The 11,885-nt window shown below is 37.7% G+C and overlaps 1 protein-coding gene across 1 annotated transcript in view; it reads left to right on the forward strand.

Annotated features, from left to right (window-relative positions):
• HSD17B4 (hydroxysteroid 17-beta dehydrogenase 4) overlaps positions 1-11,323 on the forward strand; it is a 62,961-nt gene extending 51,638 nt beyond the window's left edge. Inside the window, exons 23-24 of the mRNA XM_058043975.1 lie at positions 8,854-8,981; positions 10,914-11,323. Of these exons, the coding sequence (XP_057899958.1) occupies positions 8,854-8,981; positions 10,914-11,003 (218 nt within the window). The 3' untranslated portion in view covers positions 11,004-11,323. The remainder of the gene's footprint in view (positions 1-8,853; positions 8,982-10,913) is intronic.
• Positions 11,324-11,885: the final 562 nt, after the last annotated feature.

Below are 11,885 nucleotides of genomic sequence, written 5' to 3' on the forward strand. Positions count from 1 at the left end.
CTACTTGCCTTGCTTTTTCAGCAGTTTTTGAGGGCTAAAGAGTGATTTCGGTTGGGATAGAAGTTAATAAATATGAATATACCTGTGGGGATTATGCAAGCTGATTGCCTGTACATCAAAATGAGACAAGGGAAATACTGAATAATCCAACTCAGACGTTCTGTCTTAAAATTCATTACTGCTCTTAATCATTTCTATTGTCTGCAGTTTTCCATTTTTGCTTGAAGTAATTTAAATTACAGACATGGTTAGAACTTTGAGAGAAGGCATATGAATTGTTACTTGTGTTCTTGCTTATGTTTTTATGTGATAATTAGAAGTGTATTGGTTAAACTCCTGAATACTTGAAGTGGAAACTTGTATTTGTTGAGAAACACTCTGTACTTCACATCAGTCCTGTCTATTGTTTCGTGTGTCGCTAAATTTGATACAAGTGATGATCATGTTTATAATGACAGCTAGAAAACATTTTCAGGTTGACTGATCATTTGCATTAACTTTGGAATTGCTTTATTGATCACCTAAGTTCAATATTGTGTATGTCCAGAGAATAGAGGGACAAGTCAATGGAGGAGAAGTCTGCTGAGGGGTGTTTCAAGATGTGAATAAAATTTCTCATGCAGTGAGAAGTTCTGAAACTGCAAATTGCTGAATGCAGAAAAAGCACACTTAGATATTTAGGCCTGAGCAGTGCCCTTACTTGCCTCATGAGATCACACTTTATTAGAGGGGAAAGAGGTGAATGTTTTTGCTATTGTATTCAGATCAAGAGAGTGCTCCTGCTTCGAATAAATCAATAGTCAGCCTTTTGTCCTCTCCTGCTTCTCCTACTGAAGCAGTAGGAAGAAGGTATTGCTTTCTTCCTGTTCATATGTCTCTAGCTAAAAGGGATAAATAGACGTAGCTTTTGTTTGTCTTGTTCCCTCTGCTTCTGTTGCAGTGACAATTTTCTGTACTATTATATGCATTTGGAAAAAAATTTAAAGATCCCTGTGGGATGGAGGCTGGAGGAGCTAATCTAATATATTTAAACATTTCCCGTTGCTGACTGCTATTAAGAGCTGAAATGAAACTTTTCCAGAAGCTTGGAAAAGTTACTGTCAAAATTTTTACAGTGTGGTCAGTTCCTTATGAAGTACTGTAGTCTCTGTGGTGTAGTAAATGTGTAAGGCTGAAGGTAAATATCTAGGTGACCCAGCAGGGTGTCTTTAGGAAACGTTGTTTACTTTTCCTTTTGGGAGTATTGGTATGCAAGTACTTCCTTTGTATATCACTTTTTTTGAAAGAGCTTTGTGTCATCCTATTTCTGTATATGTTTGTGTTTTTCTGAATATTTTTGTGTATCTTTAGATTTCAAGTACTTTTTGGATGAAGAAAACAGGAGTTGGTTATTACTAAAAAATAGTTAGACTGCTACAAATAATCTAAATATTAAAATTTAATATTGTCAATATGAAAATAGTTAAGAAAACTCACTGGCAGAATTTTAGGAGTTATGACAACTGTAGTATCAACCTTCACTGTTTTTCCCTACATGGAAAAAGAGCCTACTATTGTTGATGACGGTTTAACTCCAATGGCATATTTTTAATGGCAAGCTATATATGTATCTGCATGATTAAATTTTTGTTTGGGGAATATTGGAAAACACTTCCCTGCCATTAAAAAGCATATATCCAAAAAACCATAAAGCAAAAGGCCTTCAGAGGCAAGAGTTTTATAAGCAGTTGCCAACTTAATTTTTTTTGCATGTTTGCATATGTTACATTGTTATTCAGTATTCAAGTGTCTTTTCTACCAGATGCTGGTATAATTAATTTTCCATGGTAAGTGCAGAACAAGATGGAAGTTTGTGAGTTTACATTCCAAGGAAGACAGCTTTCTTGAAGTTAGGATATTCTCAATAATCGAAAAGATTTCTGACTTTATGTGAATTTTACAAAATCTCTGTATGGTCATCAGCAAGACTTTTGTAATGCGGATGAGCAATGACAGTCAGTTTGGGATATATAACACTGACAGTGCCATTTTCTCACTGGAATGCTGGAGTTTTTTACTTTAAAAACTGACGATGACAGTACAATGTTACCTTTGCTATAGCTTGAGTTTATTTCTGTGTCACTATTTTGACTGGTTTTCAAAGATGATTCAGATTTTAATGTTACTTGACTCAATTAGTAGAATTGCACTTCTTTACTGTACATTTACATTTGGCCTGGTGGTTATTAGTTGATCTTCTGTGTCCAAAAATTTTAAATAATTTTTGTAAATGTTATGGTGCTAGATTAGATAAATTCTGAATTATCTTTCTCTCTTTTCTAAGTAAAATTGCCATTTTGGAGGGTCAATCCCATAATGTACATAGCTACAAGAAAGCCAAAAGGAAAATATGACATTAAAATCAATCCACAATTTGGTTCACATAGCTAAATATTGCATACTATTTCAGTGTATGGTCAAAATTCTTGACAAGTTATCACTGAAACAACTTGTGTATGAGGAGGAATATTATTTTGGCTGAGTTTTTTGTTTTAAGCTGTAACTTGATGTTAATTATTTAACAATCTATCTTTTTTTAGGCCTCTCTTTGTAAGGGCCTCCTAGGCCTTTACAAACAGCATTTCTGCTTCTTTTGGGCTACCTGATAGGCCTCTTTCTCTTGTTTAATTGGATATAGTTGTTCTGTCTTGTTTTAATTTTTTGACTTGTCACTTTTACACAGCTTTGTGCTTTTGTGAAGAGTGCAGCAGTTGACAGTGACAACAATCTTCTGTCTTCACAGTTGACAGGGCAACAATCTGGGCCCTGCAGCCCATTGCTCCCTTACTTAATGGTTGTAGCTCCAGCATCTTCTGCTGGTGTCCTTCAGCCTCTTCAGATCTGGGAAGGGAGCAGATAAGAGAAGGCAGCAGCCGCAGCACGAGTGCTGTGTCCATTTCTGGGCCCTTCAGTCCAGGAAAGACTTTGAGGTGCTGGAGTGTGTTCAGAGAGGGGCAGTGGAGCTGGGAAGGGGTCTGGAGCACAAGTTCTGTGAGGAGCAGCTGAGGGAGCTGGGGCTGTTTATCCTGGAGAAAAGGCAGCTCCGTGGGGACCTTACAACTCTCTACAGCTGCCTGCAAAGAGGTTGTATCCAAGTGTGGGTCAGTCTTTTCTCCCAGGGACCTCAATCATGGGATGCCGATGTTGGATATCAGGAAGAATTTATTCATGGAAAGAATGGGCTGTCCTGGGAGCTGCTGGGGTCACTGTCCCTGCAGTGTTCAAGAAATAACTGAGTGTGGCACTCAGTGCCATGGTCTAGTTGTCATGGTATTGATCAGTTAAAACTTGGACTTGGAGATCTTTTCCAACCTTAATGATTCTCTGATTCTGTGAAATTTGTTCTTGTGCATGCAATCAATCTTTAAACTTTAGGGAAACAAAAAGGTATTTTATTTTACTATATTTACGTTTATTTCTAGTGTTCTAACTGCAACTGTGACATTTTGATCTCTACTTGCTGCAGTAAACCAGGATTTTTAGAAGTCAAGTGAAATTTGTGAATTGTATGTGGCTTTTGTTGGTACAGAGAGACATCTTTATGGAGACACTAGTATTATGACACTAGTCTGTTTAACCAGCAGTGGCCTTTCCTTCTCTGCAGTTCTCTGTGGATGCTGTGATGCCATGAAGGGGTGTAGAGCAATTGACTGTGCACTCAGGATGTGAAGTTTTGGACAGCTCATCTGCTGTGTAAACAATGTTGAACTATAATTCCTGACAACTGGCCTTAATTAGTGGTATTTCTGTATAAAAACAAGCTGTTCTAGTTCAAGAGGATGCTGAAAATCCTTTAAAAAGAGATAAAGCAAGTATCAATACCTCAGAAATAAGTGTAGTGGTACTGAAACTACTTTCACTTTCTAACAAAAACCTTAATTGATAACCCACCACAGCTTTTTCCAGTTTTCTTCACTACCTGAAGCGTGCTTTGCTCTCTCCTGCATTATGTATTACTATACAACAATAGCCTTTTTCTCAGGCCTTATCATTTTTTTTAATTTTGTTTTTAGAGTTAAGATTTCATTTCAATTTTGCTTTCCATAGAGAAAAGGTAATGCTGTTGAGATCTGTTGGCTGATAGTTAATGGCACTCCAGAACAGCACTTAGAAGAGTTTGCCCATCTGTTGTTTTTCTTCGTGTTTCTGAAGTTAGTGCTGAAGGCAGGAGATGTTTCTGTTCCTTTCCAGTTCTCAGAAGAATAGAACTTTGTTATGAGAACTGGGGAAAAATTGTTACATGTAGTTGGTTGTGAACAGCTGATAAATTAAAGTGAAATTGCTCAATAATTTATGATGCAATATGACTTCAGGCAATGAAGAATACCTGTTTTTATTTGGTTAGCAGTTGAGTCTTGTATTGCCCTTATCCACTGTAAAGCAGAATAAAACACAAACCAAACTTTAAAAAGTCGGATTGGTAATATTTTTCTTCTAGAAAGGCTGAGGCACTCTTCAAAGTAAAAATTTTGTTTTTTTACTTTACCCCAAATATTAGGTTTTTAGGTTTTTGGCAACCTGCTATAAAATGTCAATGTCTACTGTTTTATCTAGTGTTTTGACTCCTATGTATGTGAATTTTATCCTATTTTTATTTTATCTCTGACAACATCATCTTTTTGATGATAATAATTAATAAATTTTAATTAATGTAATAAAACACCTATGTATCGAAGTAAAAACAAAAATTTCAAAGAAGACTAGCATTTCATTCACTTGAACTTCTTGATTCTACTTTTCTGCCAGATGTGTAATAGAATGTATTCCACAGAATAAACAAGAGGGCACTCTCTCTGGTCATTGGAAGGCTAGGATTTTTCTGCTCTAATGTTTGGAACCTGTTCTGGAATTCAGCTTCTTTCTTTCATTGCTAGTTTATTTATCCCATGAGCTGGTGCTCTACTTTAGTCTGAATTGTATTTTCAGTATTCTAGCCTAGGTGTAGGTCAGGAGGGAAGAAAGTGGTTTGTGTATGTTTCTAATCCTTCTGTTTGTTTTTTTGCCCTGCAAAAAAATTGAATGAACAAGTTTTTGTGGTAGTTTTTCATTCTTTATAAAGTGAGGAGTTACTTTCCTTCGCTAAATATTAATATCTGATATATTTTGGATCACTCTTTGTCCACAGTGGCACCTTTTTTTTTTAACTATTTGTATTAGAGAGGTCAACTCATTTATGATGAAGCCTACGAAAAGGGATGGATCAAGTAACAATAATTCTGTTGCTAGTTCTCTGTGTTTTTATAGAAAAGACAGTTTTGTTGTCCAAGTGTTTTGCTTTTGTGTCTGCCTCATTTTTTTCTTGCTTATCAAAAATCTTAATGTTATTTAAAAAGAATCTAGAGGAAGTGGAAATAACGTTTTTGACATTTTTGGGAAAAGAATGTACCACTAGGTCAGTCCTTTTCTTTTTTCTTATTTTTTTTCCCCTTGTTTTTTTTTTTTACTTAGAATTTCTATTAACTAGTAAGGATTACCTTGAGGTGGGATTCAGGATTTGAGGTGATCAGCTTGAGGTTGGTATCCAGCAAGATTGTGGAGCAGACCATCTTGATTGCAATCACTCAGGACATCTGGGAACCAAGGGCCCAGGATCAAAGTCAGCACAGGTGTAGAAAAGGCAGGTCCTGGCTGACCAGTATGGTCTTCTTTTATGACCAGGTGACTCACCTCAGCAAAGCCTTTGGCACTGTGTCCCTCAGGATTCTCCTGGGAAATGTGGCAGTCCACAGCTTGGACAGTCATAATCTTTGCTGGGTAAAAAACTGGATGGGTGGCTGGGCTGGGGAGTGGTGGAGCCAGTCACAAGTGGTGCTTCCCAGGGCTCAGTATTGGGGTCAGTCCTGTCTCATATCTTCAGTATCATTGTTGTTGGTCTGGATGAGGGAATTGAGTGTCCCCTCAGCCCTTTCATAGATGACACCAGTTTGGGTGCAAGTGTTGATCTGCTGAAAGGGTGGAAAGCTCTGCAGAGGGATCTGGGCAGGTTGGATCAATGGGCCAAGGACCCATTGAGGTTCAGCAAGATCAAGTTCCAGGTCCTGCCATTGGTTCACAACAACCCCAGGCAGTGCCACAGGCTGGGCAGAGTGGCTGGAAAGCTGCAAGCTGCCCAGTGGAAAAATATCGGAGGTTTTAGATGACAATTTGCTGAACATGGGCCAGTGTATGCACAGGTAACCACGAGGGGCAGTGGCATCCTGACCTGTATCAGCAACAGTGTGACCAGCAGGAACAGGCAGTGATTGTCCCCCTGTATGTGGCACTGGTGAGGTCACACCTCAAGTGCTGTGTCCAGTTCTGGGCCCCTCACAAGAAAGACTTTGAGGTGGTGAAGTGAGTCCAGAGAATGGCCGTGGAGCTGGGGCAGGGTCTGGAGCTCAGCTTCTGTGAGAAGCAGCTGAGGGAGCTGCTGTAGCTCAGCCTGGAGGAAAGGAGAATCAGGGAGACTCCTTTGCTGCTCTGAACAACTGCCTGGTTGGAGGCTGTAGCCGGGGGGGGGGGGTTGGCTTCTCATGCTGCTTCTGGGACAGGACAGCCAGTGACAGGACAAGAAGAAACATCCGCAGACTGCAGCATGGGAAGTTCATGCTGAACATCAGGAGAAATCTCTTCACAGACAGGATGGAGTCACCAGTCTTGGAAGTGTTCATGAAACTGCTGTATGTCGCATTTAGTGCTGGGGTCTAGTTGTTAAGGTAGTGGGTCTTTTCCAACCTTAATCATTCTGTGATTCTGTAAGCATGAAAGATTTACCTTGATTATGGGTGCCATGATTATGCAATGTTAAACGTGTGGTTGTGCTTTGAGAGCTTAGTGTTAGTTGTAGATATTGACAGTAAATGATGGTCTTGGGATTTCGCTAGGAAATGGAGAAGGAGAACAAGGACTGTAATAATGTTAAGTAATATCTTAATGTACAACAATGTAAAAGCTGTTAGTTATGTACCATATTCAAAATAATACTTAAGGGTTGTGAGAACTTTTCTGAGCCATTACACCTATTCAATTGTTTTTGTCATCTCAACCTGACGCTGGTGAGACTGACGGATCAGTATTATCAATAAAGTACATCAAAATTTCTTTTCAGCCAGTACTTAGTGAAGAATGAGAAGTTGTGTCTTGGGAGACAGTATGTCAGGCTTCCAGTATCTGGCTCCCTTCTGGAGCAGTGTAGGAATGGTAGGGACAGGAAAAAAAAATTATTGCCAGCAGAATGAAATACAAAAAGGGATTCCTAAGGTCCAGAAGTAATTCAAAACAATTGGCTAGGAACTGCAGGCATCCTAGACACCGTGTCTGTGTTTTGTGAATTAATCTCTAGTGCTTGCTGACCTCACTCTTTGACTCCAAGGGAACAGTTTGGCTGCACTAGTATGGTGCTTAACATTAGCAGCATTTGGACAGAGGAGTATTTTAAAAGCACTGGTTAACTTAGTCTAAAAGCTGGTATCCACTCTCAGACTTTAGTTGGTGTGTTTGGCTTGCATTTCATGATTCAGTAGATTATTTTTTTGATTTTTGTTTTCCTAATAATAGTCTGTGCCTGCATAACCTACCTGAGCAATGTTAAAGGCTCAGTCAGGTATGTTAGATCATATAGCAGCTGGTTTGGGCCACAAGGATGTTGTTACACAGCCCCTACCCACAAACACAAATGTACAGATAATTTCTGGTGCTCAGTAACCTTTTTTAATTTCTTCCCATATTGCTTAAAGTTAGTGATATGCATTAAATCTGTTCCAGGATTTATAATTTACCTTAAAATCAACTGGAAAATAATAATCCAGTATGTCACTTCTCACTGAGCAATGCTGTATACTTAAGTCCCCTTCTAGTTCTGTTGTAACTGGATAAATATTGCTTGAAGCAGATTTCAGAAAATTAAAGACTTAAATATGCTAAAGCTACTCCCAGTCTCTATAGTTCCCCTTACCCTGTCAAAAAATTATTTGGAAAAAAGTGGCACATAAGATAGTTTATGCAGAAATAAAGCTCCCTTTTAAGGCAAGGGCCTTAAAATTTGTCCATGAAGAGCAACTAACTGTCATCCATGATTCTGTGATTAGAGGTGCCATGTTATTACAGGAATATCCACATGAATAATGTGTGGGATGGGGACGTGATGGATCAAGAGGCAAAGGTGTAAAGGAAAGACAGGAATTTGCAAAATCTGAGAATGACTCAGCAGAGCACATCCTGTCAAAATACTCTTCTAAACATGACACAATACCTGATGGTGTTAGCTTTGTAGTAGATTATTTTGGCAGGTCATTTGGTGTGGGAAAAGAACACTCTGAGCTACAGACACTTGGAGGAATTTTTGTCTTTCCAGGAGAGAAAGACAGATAATTGGCAAGGCTTTAAACACTCCTTGCATGAAGCAGAATAGGCTATATTGTGTTGCCTGGGGGACAGACCAGGGAAAATAGGCAGTGTGTTTGAACACCACTACATTTGCCTTGTCTGACTACAGGATGCTGGTTTTGAACTTTGGGGCTTTATTACTAACTTGAACATTTTTGCAGTAAGTGCACTAATTAATACCTTGTGCATCTTAGGTGTCATTCAAAAATAGATTTACCATCGCAGCAAGAATTTTGAAGTCCTTGCTGTAAACACCCTTTCAGTGCAGGAATAAATTTTTATTTTCTTTCATTGATGAAGAAGAATTATACCTCATTTATTTTCTGAGTAGCTGATAGCTAATAATTTAGACTGGATGCTTTATAATAATAGGTAAGGAAAGTACTGTTCTTAAGCCTGAAAGTTTTATCTTTATTTTGAAATTAAACTGTCTTTGCTCTTGCTTCTCAGCAATTGACCTAAAGAATGGCTCTGGAGCAGTGTATCAAGGACCTGCCAGAAATTCTGCTGACACTACCTTCACACTCTCGGATGAGGATTTCATGGATGTGGTACAACAAAAGGTTAACCCCCAAAAGGTAAAGCCTGGGTGTCACAGACATACTCTCTTGTATGTAGACATATTATTTGCCTTACATCAAGCTGTGGTTCATGACTGTTTGCATTCTGAAATCCTAAACCCTGGGATGTTTTGACAGTGGAGACCAGAGTCAGATAAGGTATAAGCACATCAGTATCTTATACTGAATTATCCAGAAAGTGTGAGGGGGCATTTATGCCATCTTTATTATCTTAAGACAAAGATAACCACAAAGGGCTAAAGCAGGGCCCTGATAACACCAAGGTTGTGGATTCAATACCTGTACGGGCTGTTCACTTCAGAGTTGGACTAGATTATCTTCTGGGTTCCTTCCAACTTAGAATATACTGTGATTCTGTGATATAAAGCAAAGGTAGGAGTTTGTTTACTTCCTGGTACTTCACAGTATCCAAGTTTAGGTTTGTCAGTTTGATCATTCAGACTGTTTTTATTGTCATGTTGCAGGAAGTTTTTTGTTGCAGTGATTTATTGCTAGTAGTGCAGCACAGAGAAATGTCAAGACAATGCATGCATTTAGATGGTCAAAATTTACCTCAATCAGGATATTTTTCAGGGAAATACAGATTTAAGGAAGGTCTATAATCTGGGTCTGCACTTTCAGCTTCTTGGAGTAATCAACTGATTAAAATGACTAATTTTACTAATAAAAATGCCTTGTGTAAAAGTAAATTGAACTGTCACAAATTTAATATGTCAGCTTACAGATTAAAGCTTGAGCAAATGAAAACTTTAATTAAGCTCATCATGTATCAAACAGTTCCTTTTCTTTGATCTCAAGCAGAAGTTGTTGGAGACTTTGATTGTAAATTGGAGACTAATGATCATGGTGAATATTTTTTATAAGTCTTACATACCACATGAGTAAAATCCTTTGTGACCCTCTGTATACAGCAGGCATAAAGCATAAACAAACAAGATGTTGATGTGTAATCATCAGAATGCTAAAGAACAGTGATTGCAGTTCAGGAACATCATCTATGTTTAGGCATTAGTGTTTCCTTTGAATTTCTGTGAAGTTTTCCATCTAAAGAAGCTCAAAGCATCTATTCAAATTCTTTTCTGCTGGCTCTCTCTATTCTTTATTTGAATGTATTTCAAGCTAATGGAACTATGCAAAAGAACATTTAAGGAACTTTCAAAGGGCTTTCAAACTCCAAAGCCATTGTGAAGCAAAACTAGTTTTAAAAAAATACGAACTAGATTGAAACAGGGTCTTTGAAGTAGGGAGAATAAAAATGTAATATACCAGCATTGAAGTGAAAATACTGATTGATTTATGACTTTGCAAATGCAACCAAATGTTGCTTATTTCCTGTTTCTTGTAATATGCTGTGTATAAAGCCACTGCATTTCTTTGGCATATGTGTGTAATACCTTGTGCAAGTATATGTTTGTATTCGGTAGGAATTTGAGTGTGTAGCTTACATTTTCAGTAGTCTTTAATTTTCATTTTATAGCCTTTTCATTTCATTTTTTAATTTATTATAATGAAATATGGATATTTGTAATGTGAGGGGATGATGCTGGGAGCTTTATTTTTTGTGCCCTGCTGAAGTTTTGCCATCAGATTCTGTGAAAGCATTTTTTCTTACAGTTGGAGAAATGCTCTGTGCTATATGTGGAAAGGGAACAGAGGCCACTGAAGTTGCTTTGTGTTTATTTCATTTAATTTTTTTCCCATGAGTGACAGTGTTGGCCTTGTCTGCACTATAGATAAAAAAATCTGGTTGTGGATGGCATTAGAATTGAACAGGTTTTTTAAATAACTGATAACCAGTTAAGCATTGTGCACTAAAGGCTTTCTCCTGAGTGCTAAACAACCATTCTTTGGCTTCTTATTTTATTCTAGTGACTCTTTGGTTTGTTAGTAAACAATTGAATACATGTTTTTCCCTTCTGTCTTTTTTAGGCATTCTTTGCTGGTAAACTAAAAGTGAAGGGGAACATCATGCTGAGCCAGAAACTGGAAATGATCCTGAAAGACTATGCCAAACTCTGAACTGCTTGATCATCTACCACGTCAGTGAAGAACTGTAGAAGATTGAAACTCAATTAGTTCAGAACCAATGATTTGCAGGCTAGTTAACACCAATGTACTGATTCATTATACTGCTAATACACAGGCTGATTTAATTGCTGTAGACAGAAGTTACAAAATGAAAATAACTGTTATTATTGTCCCTTTTTAGTTTCTCAGCAATGGTAGAGAATCATACTTTTCTGATTGTTCATCTTTACCTAAATGAAATGTATTTAGTTCTTACAAAGAAGCTTATATTTCTATGTTAATTCTGAAGAAAATTAAACCAATAGACTTCATTAATATCTCCTTTTATGCGTCTGTCAGTCTTCATTCATCTTGCCTTAGATAGACTTAGCTTCTGTGAGTCTATCTGGTTTATTATTTAAACAAATAGTCTTTGTCTCAAGCTCTCATGATTGTATCAAAATAACTGGAAGATGGAAGTAAATTCCATTTACTTACATCATGTCATTATGTGAGGGTTTTTTTCTGCAGAAAAAACCTCTTGGAACTTTGAACTCATATTGATTAGCCATTTTCATATGTTATTCTTGTAAATCATAAAGTGGTTAACATTTAGTGTCTAGAGGAAGCTTTTTCATGTGAGAGGCATTAGCACTGCACCAAAGTCTGTCACTAGAGCCAAACTATTCTTCATGTAAATTCATTCTCTTGAGGGCTGGCATCATGGCAAAAGGGAAAGATGGAAGTGAATTCCTCATTTTCAACCTATGGCCAGAACTGAGTTAGCATCTCTAGCCATATGTATTCCTAAACAATGTATGCTCTTAATCACTGATTGTCACATGAACACCTGGAAATTTGATTTCATCGAAGTGACCAGCATTTTGCATGCTC

The sequence above is a fragment of the Melospiza georgiana genome, chromosome Z (genome assembly GCF_028018845.1).
Source record: "Melospiza georgiana isolate bMelGeo1 chromosome Z, bMelGeo1.pri, whole genome shotgun sequence".
NCBI lineage: Eukaryota > Metazoa > Chordata > Aves > Passeriformes > Passerellidae > Melospiza > Melospiza georgiana.